The sequence below is a fragment of the Perna viridis genome, chromosome 2 (assembly GCF_037379345.1).
Source record: "Perna viridis isolate PV_CMFRI_1.1 ecotype Kerala chromosome 2, ASM3737934v1, whole genome shotgun sequence".
Lineage (NCBI taxonomy): Eukaryota > Metazoa > Mollusca > Bivalvia > Mytilida > Mytilidae > Perna > Perna viridis.
In genome coordinates, this window is record NC_142446.1 from 3,429,893 (window position 1) to 3,456,608 (window position 26,716).

Genomic DNA, 26,716 nt, shown 5'->3' on the forward strand with positions numbered 1-26,716 from the left:
TAGGTCTAGAGGTGTGATATAGGGCATGCGATATAGGTCTAGGGGTGTGATGTATGGTATGCGATATAGGTCTAGGGGAGTGATATAAGGTATGCGATATAGGTCTAGAGGAGTGATATAGGGTAGACAATATACGGTTAAAACAAATTCTTATAATGCATATACAAAAAAGTTATATTCTAAGTTAAATTTATGATATAACACTGCCATTTATATAACAAATAGGTAACCTAACGTTTCTCATACTAGGTTTTTTCTTCGCAATTTTCTTCTGCAGTGATAGTTAAGCATAATTCCTACGAATCAATTTTGTAAATTTTGGATGTTTGTCCACTATTTTCATGTTTTTTTTTTGCTGCGCTTGCAGCATCAGGCTGTCAAGTGACTTTTTATGAAAAAATAAGGGCTATTTTTAGGGCCAAATTCTTAAAATATAAGGGCTAAATTTATAATTTTTTAGGGCTTTGAACACAAAAATAAGGGATGACATTCTTTCTTTTTCAATTATTATAATAAAAGAAAAACAAATTACTTACCACTGGCTAAAGACAACAGTTTAAAAGCTATTTATCATGTCAGTGGCCAACAACAATTGTATTCAGCAACTGCTAATGACCACCAAAATGTCTTCTGAGGTGTTTATTTGATCATAATATTAATTTTCTGAAAGTATACTAAGCTAGATTCCATTAATGCAAACAATATAAAGGGAAATTACTATTTATAAATTTTAAAATTAGAAAAATAAGGAATTTCTCAACAAAAATAGGGCTTTTTTAGCATTCTTCTGCTTTTACTAGGAAAATTAGGCCTGCTTTTGAAAAATAAGTAAAATTAGGAAAATAATGGCCCGATTGAAAGCCTGCAGCATGGTACTTGGTAAGAAATGACTGGTTTCGTCCAATGTCAATAGTGTTTGACAATGTTGGTCATTTTTTAGTTTATTTTGAAGAAATGTCATCGTTCTGTTACCGTGGATTTTATTACTTTTGAGAGCTTACTTGAAGGTGTGTTTACACTTATTGAAGACCTTTTGGTGACATCTGTCAGTATTTACTATTTTTATAGGGGCCATACGACGGTGCATTCGCCACGTTTCACCATATCTATTCCTTTCGTCTGTTGGTGTAAACTGTAGTGACAGTGAATGATTCTTTAAGAATGCTATAAAAGCTCTTCAGTTCATTAATATTTGACCTTTCCGATGTCAGGTCATCAAATTATTATTGAACATGTATATTTATTATATAGATAGCAGTGTTTTATTGAAAGTTTCCAGTGTAATAAATTATGATAATTCACACTGTGAAAATAAATTCGGTAATTTCACTCTCGGACTTTCTCCCACCAAAATGTCACAACGCTAGACGTCACAACTTTGATATCAATCCGTCGTTCCCAACTTTTTAAAATTATGTTGAAATCAGCAACCAATAATACAGGAAATCTATATAAATAATAGGATAATCAATTGGTTATCGTGAATAATCAAAATATGATCACTCTTGCCAAGAACGAATTAAGATTTAACAAGTTCCGCACACTCGTTAAATCTAGGCGTTCTTCGGCACTCGTGATCATATTTTTAGTTATTCACTCCTTCCAATTAATTGTCCTATTATTTATGGATATTGTATCAGCTGTCCTACCAGTTATATTTTAAATGTAAGGTTTTATTTTCAATAGACGATATGGGTAATAAGGACAGTATATACATGTGATTCCTATGCTATACGTCCATAGAAGACAAACTATGACAACTTTATGCTGTTGCTGAGATGAATTTTAATATGTTAAGCAACAGTGAGAAAATGTTTTTTTAAATATTGTAAGAAAACATTGTCAAGGGTGAACAAACCAAGCAAACAAATGTTGAAAAATGTGTATTAAGCAATGTTCATAATATGATTGGTATACAGGTCAAATGTGAAGACCTAATAATAAAAACCATAATATATGAAATGTAGAATTTTGATCAAATTGATTTTATGTCAGACCTACATGATATAAACAGGGATATTAATGTAAAGAGCAACATAAACTCGGAGTATTATCATGTCAATGATAAATAGTTGGTAAACAAACAGGCTCAAAGAAAGAAAATAATTACCAGATCAAATACCGTTCGTTCATGTCAATAAAAACCTTAAAAAGAATGCCTTCCATTTATTTCAAATTTACAACAATACCAAAAAACATGGGATGCATGTAGAAACTAGGTCACCAAACTTTAAAAAAAAAAATAATAATCAATAAACAGCTACATGTATTTTGAGGAAAGATGTTTCGGGGGCCCTAAAGCAAAAGGGTTTGTCCCATCATATTTAGCCCTTTTTTAATTGAATATCGCAAAAAGTATTGGTGACACAAACATTGAAACTAATAACAACCATCCTAATATCAAAGCCATGAAACAACCCCAGAACTCAGATGTGAGAGAAAAAAACTGAAAATAGTAACTTTCAAACAGTCGATGAAGCTTTTAATTGTTGCCCAATGTATTTAAATAAAATCATGGCAAAGAAAGCAACTGGTATTGACGGCATAACAATAGAAATATTGATTTATGCTAAATAAATTGACACCATGACACCAAACCAATTACCGTGCTTGTAAATCTATCATTGTCTAGAGCTACTTTCCCAGACAAGCTGAAAATATCCCAAGTGGCACCAGTTCTTGATAAATTAAGAGAGAAATCTCTCTGAACCTGTTTATACTCAATTAAACCGAAACATTTATATCGAGTTCCGTCTATCCGTCTATCCTAAAAATAACATTATTTGGTAGCCAGTTCTATTTTTGCAGTAAGGTGTTTCCTGGATTTATATATAAGGGAAAAAATAGCAAAAATGACCAATATCATTTTCAATAATGAAATCACAATAGCAACAATTAATTGGTACAATTATACATTCTATCCGTAGTATTTAAACATCAATTTAAATGATTGAAAACACAAAGGGTAGAACTTTTAAGGTAAGATTGGAAGCCTCTCCATAAACACGAAGTATATTTTTCATAATCATATTTTGAACCTTTTTAAATGGAATTTTACCCATAATATCGAAGTTAAGTTTAAATTCCGACATCCATGCTGGGAATCCATGCTTCAGATCCATAAGTTAAGATAGATGAAATAACGGAATCGAACAGCTTTATCCATTTTACATAAATATTTAAGGGTCTGAAAAAATTCCAAACGATGTTAGAACTCAAATTTGGGAAGCTTCGCAAATTTTTGGTCGTTCCCTCCAACTAGACTATACATGAGTTATAAGATCTCTAACACACTAAGTTGGATCTAGTAATATTTTCCTATCTGCCATCACAATTAACGCATAGCGACTCATGAAATGAAAAATAAATTGTGAAATATGTGATCGAGAAGTAAAATGAAGTTTTCTAATGGACATAAGTGATCATATGAGTATGATATGAATGGAAGAGTAATCAAGGGAACCAAGGTTATAGCGGTAATCAAAAGAATGTAATCCAGGGACAAAGACCTGACATGGAAAACAGACACTCACAACAAAGAACATAAAGTAACTAAATCATACATACAAAGTAACAAAATAAATGAGCAACTCGGACTCCACTAAAAACTGGGAGCATGGACCAGGTGCACCGGTAGGGTAAGCGTCCTCTGCTTTTCTAGAAACACCCGCCGAGTTGCTCATAAAAAGTCAAGTCCGGGGTAGACAAACGAGGAAAGAAAAACTATGACCCGTTGAATACATCAGTTTTCATGGTGCTGATGAATACACCATAACGATCCACGAGTTCACGATGACGACCATAAAACTTCTGTAGTGATTACTTCAATCTTGTAGCAACATAACCCTGTTCCAGAAGCCTATTTGTTAGAGTTCTAGCCCGATACAAAATGTCTGCGTAGTTTCGGCAAGCTCTGGCATAATGTATGAGTTGTGGTATGAACACTCCATACGCAGGAGCCGAAGGGATGTTGCCACAGATGAAAGGAAAGTTAACAATTCTGAATGAAAAGTCATCACGTTTGTCGTAAAGTTTGGTCAATAGTTTTCCTTTACCATCGATTTCTAAGTGTAGGTCAAGATATGAGGCTGACTTCACAGTGTCTGTAGTATCCTTTATCTCAAGTTCTTTTGGGTAGATGCGATGTATCAAATCCCGGAAATTAGGATTGTTTAAAGATAATACGTCATCTCTATAGCGGAAACTGAGATTGAAGGATCTAGCCAAACGATATTCTTTCTTTCAGATCAGCTATAAAGTCAGCCTCATAAGAGTGAAGGAATAGGTCAGCAAGTAAAGGAGCACAATTTGTTCTCATTGGAATGCCGACCGTTTGTTGAAAAACACGTCCACCACACTGGACAAATATGTTGTCGATTAAAAATTCCAGCATTTTGTAAACATCTTCCTCTGTATATTTGGAAGATGATTTGGAATTATTTCTTACAAAGTATGAGGAATCTCTACCAAGAACTATATATTTGTAGGTGTACCATCTTTTTTGGAAAAACAACGATGTATAATGTTTTTAAGTCGGGATTTTAACTGAGTATGGGGAATAGAAGTATACAGTGTTGAAAAATCATAGGTTTTAATGCTATTATATTAAGATAATAGTCTTGAACTGATTGTCTCCAAAAGATCTTTCGAATTTTTCAGGATCCACATTGAATTAATACCACTACGGGAGTAACAAGTGTTGTGGTAGGACTTTAGACCCTCTTTGACAGTTGTGAGTATAGAAGTTAAAAGTTTTGAAAGAGGTTTGGTGGTACATTTTGCAGATCCAGCTATGAAATGTTGTTTGTATGGATTCTTGTGAAGTTTAGGAATCCAGTACATATACGGTAAATCACAATCATCGTCCTTGGTAGAGAGACCAAAAGACGATAGCACAGATTTATGGTTTTCCACAATCTCTTCTTTGGAGAGAGTGGTAGCAGTGTAGGTCCTATCACTGCTATTATTTTCTACGTCTACCTCTGATAATAAACATTGGATATAAAACGTTTTGCAGACAAAAACAATGTTGTTTTGGGCTTTGTCTGCTGGTACGACAACATACTTGTCATGTATAGTAGACAATGTTTTTGCTACATCGGGGTCTTTGAAAACTGATGTAGCCTTGGCACACATTGACCTACCCAAAACCTTCATTCGTTTCAAAATTAAAGACCTCACGGCCTTTAACCACTCTGACAGAGAATCAATGTCTTCTTGTTCTCGTTTTATCCATTTTCTTGCATAGTTCTCGACGGCATCCATAAGAACTTTAAAGTTATAATTCCAATTTATGGAGCGTGGTTCACGGTACTTGGGACCTTTAGAAAGGATATTACGCAGAGATTAGTTTTCGATAATGGTTAAATCTCCCGTAACGACGTGACCGGAAGGACCATATTTGAATGGAGGGGTTTTGCTAGAACAGTCAGGTGGTTTAGCCTTGAAGTCCTCAGTCTCGAGGTTCTGCAATAGCCTTTTATAATTGAAAATTTTGGATGCGATGGGTGAAGTATAGGAATATGAAATAATTGGTATGGATTTGTCTTTGAAATATAGGGGAATTTTGTTAGTAACGTTTTTGTGGAGGATGTTAGCCAAATTAATTGCATCTATACCTTTGTTGACAAACGGTAGTGGAAGAAATGATCGTTTTTCTTCATCTTGACTTTTCACACAAACTGGTTTAAAGAGTCTGTGGAAACCAATATCCAAAATGATGGCAACAAGTCTGTATAATGATGACGTGGGGTCAGAAACAGGAGTGTCAAGACTTGTTTTGTAAAGGGAGTGTAGTAGAGTGAGAGGTATAGAATAAAGTTTGGTTCTAATGTGAAGTCCAAGAGGTTTTTGTATGAAAGGAAGGAGACCATCTATGGAGACATCATGTAACTTAGGTGACGTATAGTGGCGATGGCCATGACTCCTTTCTCGTCTTGGATTTTTGTCAAATAAATTCATCACATGTATGTTATTGTTATATTGGCTTGAAAGGTTTCCTATACTTTTGATGTTGTCATTGCATCCGTAAGGTATTGCAGTACCTAGTCTGCGTATCCAGTACTCCTCTCTTTCCCTACGATACTTTTTACTTAGAACGGGATTGTTCGTAGGATGGTAATTTTTTTTTCTAAAATACGAACTTTCATGGAGAATACTTCATTGATAGAATGGATATTTGCATTTAGAATCTATGATAAAACTATTATCTATATTTTAAAATCTAAAATAATCAAGGAGGATCGTAAGACACAAACTATACGTAAAACCTCATCATGCCAATGAACAATACTAAAAATTAATATCAATAAATGATTTAATAATATGTAAATAAATATTTATTAACGTGTTAATAAATCGTACAGTTGATTGATATTAATAATTAATTATCAACATGTTAAATAAATATTTATCAACGTGTTGATAAATCATTTATTGATATCACTATTTATTTATTAATGTGTGAATAAATATGTAATATTTATTGAAATCAATGAATTACAATGTATTAATATCAATCCCTAATATCAATAATTCATTTGTAGAAATCAATAAATGAAGAATTGTGAGACACACACAACAAAGAACGTAAAATAACGAAAATAATACGTGCAAAGAAACAAAAGTAAATTAGCAACTCGAACTCCACTAAAAACTGGGAGCATGGACCAGGTGCACCGGTAGGATACAAGCGTCCTCGAGAACTGCTTTTGTAGAAAGACTCGACGAATTGCTCATAAAAGGTCAAGTCCGAGGTAGACGAAAGTGGAAAGGAAAACTATGACACGTTGAACAAATCGGTTTGAAATATACTTTTCCTGCCTTATCAGGAATTAAATTTGTCCGCAGCAACTTCCAATTTACCTTAATCAAAGTATTTATATGCACCAGTCGCTTCTAGCGGAAAATGTCCAAAGTATATATTTTGTTATTTTTCTATAGATTTTCTATTTGCTCTCGGATATGATCATTGCTTTAGCTTTTAATGTAATAATAGGCATCAAATTATGCAGTAGTGCAAGCCTGAAGGCCTAGTTGTCTCAGAAATTAAAACCATATTATACACTTACATAATTTTCTTCCAATGGGAACATCTGTTATGAATGAATGTCTATTCCGTGACAGAGTTGGTATGAGAATCCAGATTGAATCAAATTTAGCGTTTAGGGTGTACTATCTTACGTCTTACGTACTGGAAGAATTGGTACGGATTCGAAAATGGATTACACATTTTATACTGAACCGGAAATGGTTTGGCATTTACAGAACACCGCTGAGCTGATGATGGAACTGTTTCGAGCAGTCGTACAATCAACTTCAAATGTGTAATAGATGACATGTCTGACATTTTTCATGGATTCGAACTTTTGTTGTTCAAGAAATTTTCAAGTTATCCAGAAATATGGTTGAGTCTGAGGAAGCAGATTCAAGATAAACTTAAGGAATGCAGCCCCGATGAAACAAAAATAGATATCAATGATATAGTACAGGTCAGGTCATGATGAATATCGTGGAAAAATATGTCATTAAAATATTTTTGTACTTTCAATACCCGGGAGGTATTATGATACAATTGCTACATAAAATACTCCCTAAGAGCTTTTATTATATATCTTCAACTGATTAACAGCTCCCTCTTAAGGCTAAGCTAAACAGTATGAGTATTGCATAGCTACATGTTCGTATAAATATGTAATAGACATTTCCTATAAATTGATTATACATTACGCAAATGCACAAACAAAGGACTTCTAGCTGTGAATTGACAGCTCCAGTCCAGTTTAAACTTACTAAAAGTTATGTCCTAATCATATGAAATATTAATCCCACAGTACTTCACAAGTCATACAATAAGGACACAACCCATGTCATGCCGAAAACTTCTTCAGTGCTAGGCATTAACTGAGTGTGTAGGGTGGTAAATAATGTGAACACTGCATCTATTGAATACCTGTGACATATTAATGTGTAGAGGACAACAAGGATTGAATTATAATTTTTTGTTATGAACTTTTGATACTTTAATCCAAAACTTTTCCTGTTCCTCCTTTTGTATAGTGGTCCAATAACCAATAATTATGTTCAATAATGAGGATTTTATTTGTATTAAAATCCATGAGGTTGTGGTCAGGAAGCTTGAAGTGCTGACTTATTGGAAGAAAAGGTTTTTTCTCAGGTTGCTCCTGTGGCCATTTAGCCATTTGTGAAAAGGTTGTATTGATTCTCCAACATACTGGAGACCACAGGCTCGGGAAAGATCTCTGAAGTTTTAGGCTCTTTTCAAATAATTTTCAATGTGTATGGATAATGGCAGAACTGTGTTCCTTCAAGTTTGGTGTTATTTAGAGAACACCAAGAACTCTCTTCATTTTTCTTTGATTTTGTATCGCAGCAGTCTGCTTTCGTGGAATAGACCCTGCTTTCATAAACCTTTTTTTTTTATAGTTTTTAGCTCACCTGGCCGAAGGCCATCTGAGCTATTGCCATCACTTGGCATCTGTTGTCATTGTTGACAATTTTTCAAAACTCTTCTCCTCTGAAACTACTCGACCAATGGTAACCAAACTTGGTATGAATGTTCCTTTGCGTATCCTGCATAGGACTGTTGTGGGGATTTTTTATCCATTGAAAAAACATGGCAGCCATTACTAAAAAAAGAACATATGGGGTCAGACTGAAGTTTTTCGCATATATCTCAAAAACCATCAGGTTTAGTCATATTTTGAAATGAGTAAAAGTGTTAAGCATGATGAGATCTATCTGTGGTCAAATTTTAGTTTTAATCCATTAAATCATGTTAGAGTTATTGCCCTATTTCAACATTTTTTGCTATTTTTAATGTTATATCTTTCAAAAATCTTTTCCTCTGAAACTACTTGTTAAATTGGAACCAAACTTGGTATGAATGTCCCTTGGGGTATCCTGCGTAGAACTGGTGTGGGGATTTTTGATCTGTTGAAAAACATGGCCACTCTTACTAGAAATAGAACATAGGGGTAAGACAGTAGTTTTTCGCATATATCTCCAAAACCGTTAGGTTTTACCAAATTCTATCAATAGCTGAAATGATCCTTATTATTAGGACTACAAAAGTCTTAAGGGATAAAAGTTGTCAGACAACTCCTTGTAAGAGTTATTGCCCTTGAAAGGGGAAACAATAATGGTTTTTTTTTATGAGTTTTCTGCCAATATCTTGAAAACTATAATACATTTAGATAGAAAGAAACTTTCAATTGCTGAAATTATCCTGGTGATAAGTCCTACCAAAGTCTTCATGAGTCAAAATTGTTGAACAACTTCTTGTTGGATTTATTGCCCTTGAAAGGCAAAATTCAACCAGGTGAGGGATTCTGGCTCCTGGGAGCCTCTTGTTTTTTGTAGCCCCTTCTCTTTAAATGACCCCTCAGGACACCTAGTTGCTGTTTCATGTTGTCAATGTTGGAGCAGATCCACTTTATAGGAAGAGCCTCACTGTATGCAAAGCTTCCGTCGCAGACGGATGGCAGCTTTTTGGTGACAAATGTGGTAATTGACCTGTTTGAAAGAGTACTTGAGGTGTCCAGAAAAGTGATATTGGTTTTGGAGACTTCTTGGGTGAATTTAATTGTTAGGTGAAAGTTGTTGACATGAGTTATCAAGCTGTGAAGATCTTCGTTGCTTTTGTTCCATTTCATGTCAACATCCAATAAAGCAAAACCAAGACAATGGGTTTCCAACTGAGAGCTCGAGAAGTTGTTGCTCCAGTTTGCCCATGAAGATGCTGGCATAGGAAGGGGCCATTTTGGTTCCCATAGCAGTCCCATTAACTGATATGAAATTGTCTCCATTGAACGTTAAATTGTTGTGTTTAAGGACGATGATGAGCTTTTTAGCTAGGCACTCATTTGGTGGATGATTACTCTTTCACAACTCCCAAGCTTCCCTACACACTTCTATGCCATCAGAGTGAGGAATATTTTTATAAAGAGAGGTAACATCTTAAGAAGCTAGAGTGATACATGTATCAGTGGTAAGAGGTTGGACAGCTTCTATTTTCAGTACATAAGTGGTGGTGCTTTATATAAGATGCTATTAAAGCTTTTACAAAAGGATGGAGGTAATAATCTACTAATGCTGCTATTTTTTCCCTAGGTTGTCTGTTGGCTGTTCCCAGATAATTCTTATGAATCTTTGGTAGAAGGTAAAAATCCTGCTTTTAGATCTTTAGGTATCAAGTATTCAAAAATGTTTTATCGATTTAGCCTTTGTAATGCATGTAATTTAAGCTATCAGATATATGTTGGCTAAATTGGGCAATTGGATACGAGTCTAAATTCTTGTTAAAACAACTGTTGCTATGTTGGTGTTCAGCTTCTCGGGTATAGGCTATTTTTTGTCCATAACTGGTACTGCACCCCCTTGTCTGCAGGTTTGACGACCAGTTCTTTGTTTTATTTAAAGAACTCAATGCATATTGTTCACAGGGAGATAGAGTGTCACGGCATGGATGTTACTATTGTCTTGAGCAAAAAAAGAATGTGTTTTTTGCATTATCAATGGAGTTTTCTAGGGTTGTGTTTTTGCTTGCTAGGGGAATCCAGCTGCTTTTCTTACAGAATTTGAATGTTTCCTCTTTCTCTATATCAGAGTCACTGTCTGAGCTGGTATCGTAATTTTTAGCAAAATATTCCCTTAATATATATGTATTACGGTAATACTTGGTTATATATGTACATACATTGTAGCACAGATTTTACACTTCTCGGCACAAAATTTTCATTATGTCTTGAGAATATGATAGAGCTAAACCTTAAACAAAAATTGCAGGACATTACAAAACTATTGAAAAGTTGGAAGCACCGTAAACTATCTCTTTTATTAAAGGTCCCAGTTGTGAAATCTTTACTTCTACCAAAAAATGTACATCTGCTTACATCTTTGCCAAACCCAAACGTTTCCATGTTGAATGATATTAATCGACTTTTTTTATAATTTTTTTATGGGATGGAAAGACAGAAAAGATTAAGAGAAACACTATGATTGGAAAATTTTGTGATGGTGATTTAAATGGGGTCCACATTGAGTCTTTTATTATATACTTAAAACTTAGTTGGGTTAAAAGAATTATAAATGATAGCTCAAGCATTTGGCAAGATCTTAGAAAAAAAAATTTATGAAGTCAGGAGGTTTCAAAATTTTTCAATTTGAAAAAGAAAAGTTGCTTGAAATGATGGATTTAGTTACAACACTTTTTGGTTGGATGTTTTGAAAGATTTATATATTGTCAAACCTGTTATGGATATGAAAATTTATGATATACTGAGTTTTTTAAAACATTATAAATTATGCACCAGTACATTACATTCCTAATTTTGTAAAATGGAAGGAAAAAGACATTGAATGTCTCATGGATTCGATAGATAAAAAGGAAAACAGATTTTACAGTTTCAGTTAGAAAAGCCAAATTGTTAATACTAAGAACTTCCTATTATCACATTAATTGATCACTTCCATTCTCGTCAAACTATTATCCCGTTTCATATATGTTTCACAATCAAGTTTGAATACTGTGTTTATATTTGCCCCATTTGTTCAGGGTTAGACCTCTGCGGGCGCTACTAGATGTACTTTGCCAAGCATTTTATTTATATCTGGTCCGATTTTGAAATTTTTTTCATTGGATTCCTGGATTCCTTATGCTTTTAGTTACTATTTAACTCTGAAACAATTGTTAAGGATATGGGATCGGAAACTATTCATAAATATCTGAGGGAAAATATTAACAAACTTTTGTAACTAACTGTAAGGAACTTTGATGCACTGCATATGTAATTAAATAAAATGCCAAGTTTGACCTGTGTCAAGATGGAAATGAGTTGAGATCTCATGTAACTTTAAATCCCCACTATTTGTGATTTCCTGATAATAGCATGAGAACAGTTTTATTCTGAACAACTGTAAGGTTTCTATGGAATGACTTTAAGTTAATTCCCATTTTCAGTTCTCCAGTTATGCTGTTTGAAACTGATGCCTTCCCTCTTTTATATGGTTTGACTTTTTTATGTACATAGTTTATTCTACAATGTAGCAGTCCTATAAGATGCCGTATTTTTATTATTGTGATACACTGTTAACATATATCTTAGGGAACTATAAGAAATACATTTGATTTATAAAGAAACTGTTAAATTTCTGCATTGATTAATAAACGGTCTTTTTCCCAAAAGTCACGCCAGGTAAACAGTACAAAAAGTTGTTATCAGTGATTACTTTTTATGGCATTTGGGAAAAACCATCCATTATTGACTTCCACTTGACTAAATCACATAAGTGTCCTCTGAACCTTCAGAAAATTATACAAATTGTATGATATCCTGTGGCTGTGTCCTGTTAAAAAAAATTACATGATTACATTTTATATGGTATCCTATGTCCTGTCAGAATTCTTTTTAAGACAAATAATCTAGCAATGATTGTTTATTTATCAGATAAATTATAATATTATGATTTTATAGAAAATTCCTCAAGAGTTATGGTACCTGTCTGTTTGTTTACATCGTCAGCCAAAGAGATTAATAGAACTTTGCCAGCATGATTTACAACTAGACTGCAAAATATCAATAGGTAGAGTATCAAATGTAAGCCAACAATTAGAGTATCAGATGTAGAACAAAAGGTAAAGTATCGGATGTGGGGCAACAGGTAAAGTGTCAGATGTGGGGCAACATGTAAAGTAATAGATGTGGGGCAACAGGTAAAGTGTCAGATGTAGGGCAACATGTAAAGTAATAGATGTGGGGCAACAGGTAAAGTAATAGATGTGGGGCAACAGGTAAAGTAATAGATGTGGGGCAACAGGTAAAGTGTCAGATGTGGGGCAACAGGTAAAGTGTCAGATTTGGGGCAACAGGTAAAGTATCAGATGTGGGGCAACAGGTAAAGTATCAGATGTGGGGCAACAGGTAAAGTAATAGATGTGGGGCAACAGGTAAAGAGTCAGATGTGGGGCAACAGGTAAAGTGTCAGATTTGGGGCAACAGTTAAAGTATCAGATGTGGGGCAACAGGTAAAGTTTCAGGTGTGGGGCGTCAGGTAAAGTGTCAGATGTGGGGCAACAGGTAAAGTATCAGATGTGGGGCAACAGGTAAAGTGTCAGATGTGGGGCAACAGGTAAAGTGTCAGATGTGGGGCATCAGGTAAAGTATAGATGAGGGGCAACAGGTAAAGTGTCAGATGTAGGGCAACAGGTAAAGTAATAGATGTGGGGCAACAGGTAAAGTGTCAGATGTAGGGCAACAGGTAAAGTGTCAGATGTGGGGCAACAGGTAAAGTATCAGATGTGGGGCAACAGGTAAAGTGTCAGATGTATTGCAACAGGTTAAGTATCAGATGTGGGAAAACAGGTAAAGTATCAGATGTATTGCAACAGGTTAAGTATCAGATGTGGGGCAACAGGTAAAGTATCAGATGTAGGACAACAGGTTACATATCAGATATAGGACAGCAGGTTACATATCAGATATAGGACAGCAGGTTACATATCAGATATAGGACAGCAGGTAAAGTTTTAGATTTTGGCCAACTAGTTAAGTGTCAGATATACTATGGTTATTATGAACAATATTGATGTATCAGTGTCATACAATACAGAAGAATATTCTCATTTGATATGAAACTAATAAAGCGAAGGGGCTTACGTGAGCAGAAAATGTTGGACTGTAATTTGCATATAAAAGTCTCTTTCTAGTCTATGCATTTTTGTGGTCTTAAATCTTCATTAGGCAGTTTGAAATAAAAATATTTTGACTTCAAGTGGATGATATCCTGGCAACTTCATAATAATGTTACCATAGTGAACTTAGTAGTACAGATGTTATTGTTGAAAAATAAAGCTTGTTTGTGATGATGAAGGTATTGATTATTAATTTGTTGTCCATATATATAGATCTTAAGAATTTTATTCATTTGATGAGTTATTTTTACAGATTATTTGTTGACCACATATGTAGACCTATATAATATAACAGAGTTCCATCTGGACAGTATCTTTAAATTTCGTGAAGATAGAACATTACCAAAAGAGGTTTGTATGAATAGAAGTAACTTATAGAAGTATGCAGATATTGTTCAAATAATAAAGTCATGTAAATCAAGCGTCACATGTAATTCTCTTACCATGAACTTCATGTGAAAAGTTCACACAAATATTATGTGAAAGATCTATTCACCTGAATTTCATGTAAACTCTTGTCACAAATGTTATTTGCTGAACTCTGGGGAAAATCATGTGAAATAATTGAGTCTGTGGTAGGTATACCATCCTTGCTCAATAAGTATGCTAATGTGACTTTTTTGTAAACTATTGTATTCAATTTATAACATTGTTTTTGCATGAATAAGGTATAAATTTGTACACATTTTATAATTATAGTTTCATAATGAGTGAAAGTTGCATATCGCAAAAGCAACTGAAGTTATTTAATTTCAAACCTCTGCAAGGTTGTTGTGATGTTGAAATTAAATAAAGCAAGTTGATGTTTGCAACATTCAAGTCTTCATGAGTTATAAAACCTTTTTTCTCCATAATTCTCTTTTTCTTAAGTTGTCTTTCACAAAATGGTCATTTTGATTTTTGAGCTGTGAAAAAACTGGGTCGCCTTTACTGAAAATAGAACATCAGGGTCAGAGAGCAGTTTTCCCCATAAATCTCCAAAATCATTGCTTGCTTGCTTTGCTTAAGCCTTTGGAACCAATGGGGTTCATAGGCCACAAACAACACTTCTCCATCTAATTCTGTTTTGTGCCAGTCTGACCATATCTTGCCACTTGTATCCCTCTTCTTCTATTTTAAGCTTGCAGATTTCTCTTCCATGTGATTCTTGGCCTTCCAACTTTTCTTTTTCCTTGAGGGTTCCATTGCAATTCTTGTCTGGTGATGGAGTGTGCTCAAAATCATTAGGTTTTGCCAAATCCTTACAAAAGGTAAAGTGTTCAGCATCTGTGGTGAAATTACTGAGAAAATTTGTTGACCCATGTTGGAGTTACTTTTTTGGACATTTTTTAAACATTTTAAATGTTAATACTATCAAAAATCTTCTCAGAATTCAATGAAAGTTGGTCAAGGGAAATCCTGCCCAAATTGACCATTGGGATTTTTTATCCCTGAAAAAAGAACATGACCACCATTACTGAAAACAGAACATAGACAACTTGTATCTCCAAAATTGTTAGGTTAAGTCAGATTCTGACTTTCATAAAAGTCTTTAGATCTACATGTGGTTAATCTTTCATGAGAATCTGTAAATCCATGTTGAAGTTTTTTTCATTTTTTCTGTTTGCTGTTCTTGCTATTTATTACATTGAAAAATGTTCTCAGAAATTATTGGACAAGTTCAAAGAAAGTTTCTATGATTGTTCCTTTGAATACCCTGCAAAAAATTACTTCAGATTTTTTTTTATCCATGGTGGCTTTAACAAAAAAAAACAAGCTTATCAAACAAGGTGAGCAATTCAGGCTCTTTAGAGCCTCTAGTTCAGCATTGTATGTTATGGTTGGAAATACTTTGTGTAAAATATTTCGCTGCTTTTATTACAAAATAATAGAATGATATCATAGTGATTTGATGCACTTGAAAATGTACACCTATTATGGACAAATTTCATAAATTTATTCCTACATTTTAACTTGTTATAATTAGCCAGATTGAGCTGTATAGTCTATCATTGGAACATTACTTTAGAAAATGAATAACCCACACTATTTTTTTTTTTAACTTGCTTTGGTTAAATATACATATTAAAGATATTTATTTTCTGACAAATACATGACAGTGAGGCTGGTCCAGACATGGTATTGGCCTTGTCCATTACATTTGTTCTTTTGACAGTTGTTGTTAATTAATTTGCCGGTCTTAAATTGAACCTATTTATTTAAATTTTATGAATGCATATGTTTACCTTTCAGTTGTTTCGATGTTACAACATGAGAATTCTTTCGTTAAAGTACAATTGTTTAGAAGCGATACCTGCAGATATTGGGCGATTGAGGAACTTGGAATACTTAGCTTTGACAAACAATAGACTTCAGATGCACTCGTTACCCTTTACACTGACATTCTGTGGTAAACTACGTACAATATTATTAGACAATAATCAGTTGGATGCACTTCCTGGCTTCCTTCTAGAAATGTCATCTATAGAAACAGTCCATCGCCATGGCAACCATAACTATTTCAAGTCTACATTTATGTGGTATCATACGGATGTTGAATACCGTATAATTCCTACCTCTGGTACCAATGTTTTACCTTCATTATCCCCAGAAACCTTACAGTTCGTGTCAGCACAGTGTATTATTGGGTCAAGGAAAGATTTTTACAATGATCCTGACGTCGCTGGAATATTGAAAGACTTCATCTCAGACATCTACTCATTGTTTAATGTCTGCTCTCACTGTAATGCTGTATTGAGAACATATTTGAAAGGTCTGTTATTTATCTACATTAGTAATGACCATCCTTATATGTTGGTAGTAAAAATGCTGAGGAGATAATTGCACGTATTATATGAACTAAAATTTGGATTCATTAGATATTGGCAATCAAAATATTCATTGATGTTAGTTACTCATGTGCAGACACAGGTAGATCAACTACTGTGAAAGTACCTTAATTTGTATATACCAATTATCATGGATTAGGGAAGGAACACAAGTTCTTGAATTTGAGGTTTTCGGTATACACATCAATGGGAATCTCCTTTTCATTGGGAGTCACATTTTGTGGTCTGGCCTACCCATGAAAACCAATTTTAACTTTGGGAATTGAATTGTATGTAAGAAAATAGATATTTTATTTCTAACACTGGTGATTGAAGTATAAGTTTTATTTCTAATGCGGGTGATGGCAGTATAGGTTTTATTTCTAACACTGGTGATTGCAGTAAAGGTTTTTTTTCCTAACATTGGTGATTGTAGTATAAGTTATATTTCTAACATTGGTGTCTGAAGTATAGGTTTTATTTCTAACATTGGTGATTGTAGTGTAAGTTATACTTCTAACATTGCTGATTGCAGTATAGGTTTATTTCTAACATTGGTGTTTGAAGTATAGGTTTTATTTCTAATGCTGGTGATTGCAGTATAGGTTTTATTTCTAACATTGGTGTTAGTAGTATAAGTTTTATTTCTAATGCTGGTGATTGCAGTAAATGTTTTATTTCTAACATTGGTGATTGTAGTATAAGTTATATTTCTGACATTGCTGATTGCAGTATAGGTTTATTTCTAACATTGGTGTTTGAAGTATAGGTTTTATTTCTAACATTGCTGATTGCAGTATAAGTTTAATTTCTAATGTTGGTGTTTGAAGTATAGGTTTTATTTCTAATGCTGGTGATTGCAGTATAGGTTTAATTTCTAATGTTGGTGATTGCAGTATAGGTTTAATTTCTAATGTTGGTGATTGCAGTATAGGTTTAATTTCTAACACTTGTGGTTGAAGTATAAGTTTAATTTCTAATGTTGGTGATTGCAGTATAGGTTTAATTTCTAACATTGCTGATTGCAGTAAAGGTTTATTTCTAATATAGGTGTTTGAAGTATAGGTTTTATTTCAAACATTGGTGTTTGAACTATAGGTTTTATTTCTGGGGATTTTTTTATCCTTTGAAAAACATGGCTGATGTTACTAAAAATAGAACTTACGGGTCAGACAGAAGTTTTTTGCATATATCTTTAAAAACATTAGGTTAAGCCAAATTCTGACTGAGTAAAAATGTTAGCATGATGAGATATATCTTTGGAAAAATTGTCTTGTTAATCTGTTAAGCCATGTCTGAGTTATTGCCCTTTTTTTACATTTTTTCGTTATTATTTTAAAAATTTTCTCATCAGGAACTATTGAACAGAATTCACTGAAAATTGATATGATTGTGTCTTAGGTATGAGCCTTCAGAATTTTTATCCAAGAAAAAACATGGCAGCTTTTACAAAAATAGAATGTTGCTTATTGAGCCAGGTGAGCTATTCAAGCTGTTTACAGCCGTTAGTTTGGTTTTTTCTTTAACTTTTACACTATGCATAACTAGAAGCTTCCAGCATGTCTAATATATTGACACTAACTGAATTAAAAATGCATAAAAACTTATGCCATTTCCATGTTTTTAACTTGACTAAAATATGTATCTTTTTAGGCATTTATGTTTTCTTTTCCAGGATACAAAGTGATAACTTTTAAAAACCCATATCTAGGTAATACATGTGTTCCATTCATGCACTGGACATGTTCCCTAGATTGTGCTAAAGCATTAGAGGTACCTGCCAGGCAAGAACAAATAAAAGCAGCATGTATGTTGGACAGCATGTATGAACAGTATATAATTGACTGTCAGAGACAGTTTGGATCACATCATCAATCTGATTGGCTGTGTCCGTGTGTACAATCTCCAGATAATACACAATCTAGAAATAGCTGCATCATTTTGTAATGCTTATACATTTGTACATATGTTCTAATGTAAAAATTATTGTCAGACTGTACGTGTTCAGTTAGCCATACCCACATTGAGTGGAAGTTTGAAGCTGATAAAATTCAGTGTTTAGTTGGCTGGTACACACATTGAGTGGAAGTTTGAAGCCAATGGAATTCAGTGTTTAGTTGGCTGTACAAACATTGGGTGGAAGTTTGAAGCCTATTATACTCAGTGTTCAGTTGTCCTTCACACACTGAGCAGAAGTTTGAAGCCAAAAGAATTCAGTTGATGAAGTGTACACAAATCATTTGCTATACTGAAACTTCGGAATGAAATGTAGTCTGGTAGTTTTCAAATCTAAGGTTTAAAGCCAAACAAGTCACTCAACTTCAAACTTGTGTTGCCTCTCTGATTTCCCTCTCATAGATAACACCTGTATTTACCAACCCATCAATAGAGAAAAACCAAATATTATTATTTTTGAATGTTTTTTGCTGCATTTAAATGCATCATATACTAGTAACAAATACATGTAGATTTTTTGTATGGTAATAAGTGATTTAGATTTTATCCAAATGTAGAGGTTCCATTCTGTGTTTCCATTATGTTTTTCTCAAAGTGATTAAGACTGAAAAGATTTTGGTGCTATTTATAGGAGATCTCTGAAAGTATTTACTATTTTGTATTTAGGTTATATGCTGGTGTATTTGTTGTTTTTCACCTTATTGGTTCCTTTTTCTATTAGTAATAATGCTGTGTACGTACCATGTAAATGTCAGGTGTAACAATGTAGTGATAATCTGTAGACCTATATAGGGTCTGTTAGTCTCATTCTAGTTTTATTTTCCCTACCAGAATTTCTGATGTAGAAAGTATTGAAATCCGAAGACACTTTTATGATGTTGAAATAGATATTTGACTTTTTTCTTAGTATTTTACACAAAAACACGTTTTGAAGCCAACGCTTTGAAAATGACAAATCTCTATGCATTTGATACTTTAAGTATTTGAGTACTTTGGAGTTTAATACTACAAAGGTCATATTGTGATTAACTTTTGGAAGTTAATGATTTAGGAATTAGAGACTGGAAAGGGCAAAAAAACCAATAGTTTTTATCAGTAGCATGAATCAAAGTCTATAGATCTTGTTGTACCATAAGCTTCCATACCACAACAGGATAGTTTTGTTTGATTGAAGTGATTTTTAAGGGTCCATAGCAAAACATATACTTTGCTTTTGATGAATAAAGGGTACTACTTTGTAATATCTTATCCACAACATCTACACCACTGAGACCTGAATTTATTTTTGGATGTTCTCCATAACAAATAATGGACTTTGCCTTGCAGTAGTAAAGGGTACCAATCTTTTATCTGCAACACCTCATACCCCATGGAATGGAATTTAATGAAACTTTCACATTATTTTTAGCTCACCTTGCCAAAGGCCAAGTGAACTTATGCCATCACTTGGTGTCTGTCGTCGTGGACAAATTTTCCAAAATCTTCTTCTCTGAAACTACTAGACTGACAGTCAGATGGCAGTTTTTTGCAAATAACTCAAAAAGCGTTGCTTTTAGCAAATTTCTGGCAGGGTAATATTGTTCAGCATCACGAGACAGACCTATGCCCAAATTTTCAAAACAATTCAACTGATGTAGGAGTTACGGCCCCTGAAACAGTTTTTTTTGCATTTTTGGCATGTGCAACTTTGAAAATCTACTCAAAATCCATTGCACAGAATTCAATGAAAGTTGGCATATATGTTCCTTAGGGTATCCCACACAAAATGACCATTGGGATTTTTAATCCATGGAAAAACATGGCCACCGTTACCAAAAATAGAACATAGGGGTCAGAAGGCAGTTTTTTGCAAGAAAACCTCAGAAACCGTTGCCTTTAGCAAATTTCTGGCATAGGGTAATATTGTTCAGCATCATGAGACTGACCTCTGCTGAAATTTTCAAAACTATCTGTCTACTGGTATTGGAGTTGTGGTCCCTGAAACAGGTTTTTTTTTTTTCATTTTTCACATGTGCAACTTTGAAAATCTTCTCAATATCCATTGCACAGAATTCAAGGAAAGTTGGCAAATATGTTCTTTAGGGTATCCCACACAAAATGACTGTTGGAATTTTTGATTCATGAAAAAAACATGGCCGTTGTTACCTAAAATAGAACATAAGGGTCGGAAGGCAGTTTTTTGCAGATAACTCAAAAACTGTTGCCTTTAGCAAATTTCTGGCATAGGACAAAAAATGGTAAATAATGCCCACATTTTATCTTCTATGTAAACATTGCACCATTGAGCAGTATGCATGAAAACAAACCTATTTTAACCATTATCTCACTGTAATTTATTATGGAATACAAGATTTAAAGCAAAAACCTGATCTAAATGAACTCTGAAGTATTACTATGATTCATTAACCAGTACTTATCATAAATAATGATGTTTTTCTTCAGTAACTGTATGGTATTATTTTATCATCCGTCTCTCATCATGTAGACTGTAGTATACATTGTCATCTGTCCCTCGTCAAGGAGACTGTAGTATACATTGTCATCTGTCCCTCGTCAAGGAGACTGTAGTATACATTGTCATCTGTCCCTCGTCATGTAGACTGTAGTATACATTGTTTTATAGTTACTCAGTATGAGCTTTATTTTACTCTATTACATGTGAAGAATTATCTTTTTTTTTTTTCAACATCACTACTTCCTAAAACAAATGTGATATTGAATCAAACATGATCACATTTTACCAGAACCTTAACAGACTCTCAGTTTGCACTGATAAGTCTATGACTAATTTGAAACAAGTTATGATCTAAGTACCTGTGGTAACATTATCATGTTGTAACTTTTTTTTGTATTTTTATCTGCACTTATAATTTCTGAGTAGTTTTGATACTAAAATGTGTAAAACTCATTATTTCAATAATTAATTGAGTATAGTTTCTGGGTATAAACTAAAATTTGCAGAAATTTACATTTCAAGGGACATAACTCTTACATTGCCAATGTAGATTATATCATTGTAAGTTGAAAGTTTAGATAAATTTTAATCACTCTTTAGATTAAATCATGGACTTGATTTTACATTATATATTAGTATTTTATAGTCACTGATGAAATGAAATATTTTTGATAAATGAATGTTTCTTGCAATTAACTGAAGTTGTTACCCATTGTTTATACAACCCTTGATTGTTCTTGACTATTTTGCATTAATCTTAGATGTATGGAATACTGTGAAGGTATTTTCATTCATGGATATCAATTGTTGTGGTTGGTTCATTGATTTTTATACAACCGAAAAAAATTTTGGTTGTATAATGTATGCTGATGTCATCAGCGTCTGTTGACACTTTCGCGACCACTCAGCAACTGGAGTATGAGTGTATAGATCTTAATGAAATTATACTACAAGGTGCAATACCACAAAAGGAATCTTGGGAGTGATTTTTTGGGTTATGACTTGAACCATTTATGAATTAGGGGCCAGAAACAAGTATTTTCAAGATGTCTGGACAATAACTTGAGTAAATGTGAATGGATCTCTCTGAAATTGTACCACAAGGTATCATACCACAAAAGAAAAGCTGGGCTTTGATTTTGGGGATGTGACTTGAACGGTTTAAGAATAAGGGGTCAAATAGGCATTTTCTTGAAATCTGGACATTGATTTGACTAAAGGCAATTTAATCTCTTTGACAAGATGCCATAAGGAAGGCTTAGGTTGATTTTGGGGGTTATGACTTAAACTTTTTAGGAATGAGGGGCCAGAAACAAGCAGATTCTTGATGTTCAGAGAATAAACAAGAATGGATCTCTTTTAGATTTTACCACAATTTGTCAATACACAAAAATAAAGTTTTGATCAATTTTGGGGGTTGTGACTGGAACCATTTTAAGAAAGAGGGGCTAAAAAGTGGCCAGAAACAAGCATTTTCCTGATGTCTGGACGATAATTTGAGATCTCCTTGAAATTATACCACAAGGTGTCATACAATAAGAAAAGGACAAGGATTGATTTTAGGATATGTGACTTGCACTGATTAGGAATTATGCGCAGCTCCAAAATGGGCCACATCATTTCTGGTCAATTTCATATCCTATCTCAAAACCTAATTTAGAGCGGTTTCAATGAAGCTTGAATGATGTATTCATACTTGTTCTAACTGATACATTTGTTCAAATCTGTATCAGTAGTTTGTGTTAATTACATTATAGTATTTGTCCATGAGATAAAGTGAATATATTTTGGTTGGAATTGCACAACACACAAATTGTTCTATTTTTAGGTCTTACTCAATATAGTTGCATATTTATTGGCTTATCTTTTGAGGTGAAGTGGGGTAAGCACATTGTAACATGTTAAAAAAGGTTCATTAAAATAAATAGAAGAGATATTTTAAGAATATGATTATTGTATACTATGTGGTGAGAAATTAAATGTTTTTTTCTATTTCTACAACCAGATGAGTAACTAACAAATTTATGTAAATAAGAAAGGCTCATTGTAATATTTTTGGGGACTTACATTTATTATTCACTCTTCTAATATACCCCCACTTGCAAAGTGAAGGAGGTATATAGCGATGGGGATGTCCATCCATCTGTACTTCTTTCCTTTGATCTCACTAACCACTTCCGGGTTAAATGGCCACCCCCCTATGTAGTACCAAAAACAGACTGAACCTAGACATATGCATTGTAAGTGCATTATTTGTGTGTTTTCCTATCAAAAGTAGTCAAAATAAAGCTGAAAATGTGTACTTTAAAATCATATTTGTAATTTACTACAAGTGTATGAATATTGTTTACATGTGTGAGTAATTTGCCTCCATGCTGTCAGTTAGCAGAAAAGGTAAAAATGTGGATTTTCAGTATTATTTATTCAAGTAATTTTGTGAAGAATTTCTACAATCATAGTACCATTAGCATAATGATTTTGAAAGCCTTATCTTCCAAGCTTCGCAGTGATATGCAACTTTAAGATGTCATTTGTCCTGAAATTCTCAAGGAAACTTTGAAAATTACTTTTTTAACATGGAAAGAAATGGAAATGTTAGAAGTGGTTAGTGAGACCTTTACATAGGGGAGACCCATCTCTTATCCATTACTCCTTCTATACCACTGAAATTTCACAATCTTTTTTATATTGTGCATCTCCTATTATAGTTTTTGATCCAAATCAATATAAAGGTGCATGTTATCAAATGGGGGAGTTGGGGATATCAAGTTAGTGAGCATTGCTCAGTTTTTCTTGTTACTATGAAAAGTTGAATAAATTTGTTTATTTAATTGTCTTAATATACCCCTGCAAACAATGTTAGGGGGTATTTCAGAATCACCCCATCTGTCTGTCATTTCTTGTCAGTGCAACTCCTTAATCGTCAAAGGGATTTTCATGAAATTGTACAGGTAGATTGGGCATCACATTTAGATGTCCATAAAGGAATATTCTGGAAAATTACTGTCAGATTATTCCAAAGGGACATAATTGAACTCCATCATTTGAAGCAAGGGGGATTCTCTTTGTGAGCTCTTGCTCACAGTATTTCTAGTTAACGCTGTTAGGTGTTTACTGATATGATCATTATATCAAAGACTTGTCCCATGTGCTCTTACATAAATGAAACTATGGGTATTCTTAATGTGTTTTGTTTAACAATTTTGAATATCGGGTCAAATTAAGGAAATGTTTAAATGGAAGTTTTAAAGATCTTAACAATTCAATTCTCTGTCAGAATCTTATTCTGTGTCAAATATTTAATCACAATCCAAACTTGAAACTGTATTAAGCTTGAATGTTTTGTTCTTATTTGCCCCAACTGTTCAGGGTTCAACCACTGCAGTAGTATTGAGCTGCGCCCTGCAAAGCATTTTATTTAATACCTAAATTTCATGGATGCACCACTGTTTTCAAAGAGAACTTTATATTTAGTTGGGAATTTGAATTTGTTGTTTGACCAAAACATAAAACGACAAAGTTTGATACCTCCTATGATCTACTGCTTCTGGCCATCATCTCCTATTTAATGTATATAATATTGGTTACCGATACATCATTTAATCTATGTCTTCCAATGACTGCTCAATTAGGCACTAACCATTTTATCGGGGGGGGGGGGGGGGTAATTAATAATTATAAATTGATAATTAATGGTCAAGAGTAATCAAGGGAACCAAGATTTGAGCAGAAACCAGAAGAATATATTCCAAGGCTAAAGACTAAATAGGAAAAATAAAACTATGTACAATCATTATTTTTATTTTTGTTCAATGGATGAGGTTTTTTTTCCAACCCCCCCCCCCCCCGGCTCCTCAAAATAAAATGGTTGGTGCCTTATGTGATTAGTTCTCATTCTATGAGGCATGAACTGTGATATATTTACTTGAATAAAACTTTTTACATCACTTCATTTATTTCTCTGCCATCAAATATAAACCTTTGTGAAAGAAACAGAAATGTGTAGGAGGGTATTGTATATGTTAGTATTAAAATCAAAATGAACCACCACTTGTGTTAGGGTTTGGGTCAAGTTTCCCAGTATTTTGTTCATTGAAAAGTACTTACAAGTTAATGCTATTGTTGTTATAGTATAAAAATTATTTTAAAGTAAGACTTAAACAAAGTAATGACATTATGATATTGACATTTTAACCACAAAAAAAAATACATAAAAATTGACTAGGGTTAGGCTAGAAACCTATTCTTTAACAACGAATAGAGTCAGTTGGGCTATGAATTGTGTTGCAATAATTTAAATAATGTTTACTATTTCTGTGTTTGTTTATTTTTTGGACACTTTCACTTTTAAAAAAGCACTTTAACAGCCTTCTTGCCCATTTTGTCCATTGTATTTTTCATAAAAATCACGAGCACAAAAAGAACCCAATATATTGTAATGGTAGCAATGGTGCTTTTTGGAGGCAAAAATGAAGCAATGCTAGCCTGATACAAACCACATCTGTATTGAATACATTATTAAGTATCATTCCATAGAAAATTCAGACACTAAATATAGAGAGGTTTCATGGTGCAGAGAAACCCACTGATACCAATCTAATCAATCTATAATACTTCACGTAATTATAGTCCTTTCTGCATACAGATTTGAATATTTTAGAAAATCATGCATTCAACTGTCACTTTAAACAAGCAAATCAAGATAGATATTTCATGCATAGTGCCAATTTCATGTAAAATCTATGTATTTATACTCCCAGCAAACGAAGAACGGTTTCACCCTGTCTGTCTGTTCAAACTATTTTCTAAGCAGCTTACAGCATTGTTATGAATTTTTGTAGGATGAAATATAACCACATGGAGATGTGCATACTGTCAGGAATTTATGTTAGAACAAAACGGCTTTTGAACTAAAGTGTTTTTCAGCAAAACTTGCTCATGCATTGTCCGCAACTCCTCCTCAATGACTTAAAATTGCACAATTGGTATATGAAACTTAATAGGGTGTTAAATTACCATATGAGGATGTGCATATTGTCAGGAATTTATGTTTGGAAAAAATTTGTAGAAAAGACATCTGTTCGACAAGTGTTTTTCTGCAAAACTTGGTGTGATGCGTTGTCCACAACTCAATGACTTGCAGGATTGTAAGAAAACTCAATGGAGTGTTAGACTACTATGTGGAGATTTGCACATTGTCAGGAATTAATGTTTGGACCAAAATCATAGAATTGACAGCTTTTGGACTTGTGTTTTTCAGCTAAAATTGGTCTAGGCATCCGCAACTCCTCCTCAAAGACCTGCAGGATTGTTTTGATACTATATATATATATGAGGAGTTAAATTACCATATTGTCAGGAATTAATGTTGGGCAAAAATTGTAGAAATTATGACCATTGGAACTAAGGTATTTTTCAGCAAAACTTAGTCTGATGTGTTGTCTACAACTCCTCCTTAACTTGCAAGATTATTATGAAACTCAATGAAGTTTCCATATGGAGATGTGCATATTGTCAGGAATTAGTCATATTCTGTTATTGTGTATTCAACAACAAAAAAATCGATTATTTATATTGAACTGATTGCTGTTTTTTAAATGACAGCAAATTGTTTGTCAAAAGTGCTTAGTCTATCCCCCATAAAACTGTGTTGAATATCAGAGACCTATAATTACAGGTCTATGCTAATATGAATCGTATGTCCACACTGGTCCCCTAATGTACATGGTTCAACAGGCTACAGGGGTATAAGTCCTGTTAGGTGCAATGTCATTTTTTTATCTAAAA

General features: G+C 33.6%; 1 protein-coding gene across 1 annotated transcript; it reads left to right on the top strand.

The window, feature by feature from the left end:
• Positions 1 to 7,259: 7,259 nt before the first annotated feature.
• On the top strand, positions 7,260 to 24,876 carry LOC148623322 (uncharacterized). Its single transcript, XM_088565107.1, has 5 exons — positions 7,260 to 7,490; positions 12,495 to 12,603; positions 13,965 to 14,062; positions 15,944 to 16,463; positions 18,194 to 24,876. The coding sequence occupies exons 1-5, from the start codon at positions 7,338 to 7,340 to the stop codon at positions 18,463 to 18,465; spliced, it is 1,152 nt and encodes a 383-aa protein (XP_088421233.1). The 5' UTR covers positions 7,260 to 7,337; the 3' UTR covers positions 18,466 to 24,876.
• The last annotated feature ends 1,840 nt before the right edge of the window (positions 24,877 to 26,716 follow it).

Excerpts from the sequence above, each read along its gene's own strand:
- LOC148623322 (XM_088565107.1), top strand. The coding sequence starts at position 7,338 with ATGTCTGACATTTTTCATGGATTCGAACTTTTGTTGTTCAAGAAATTT. Across the intron at positions 14,063-15,943 it reads ATAGAACATTACCAAAAGAG|TTGTTTCGATGTTACAACAT; the intron begins GTTTGTATGAAT and ends TTTACCTTTCAG. Across the intron at positions 16,464-18,193 it reads ATTGAGAACATATTTGAAAG|GATACAAAGTGATAACTTTT; the intron begins GTCTGTTATTTA and ends TTTCTTTTCCAG.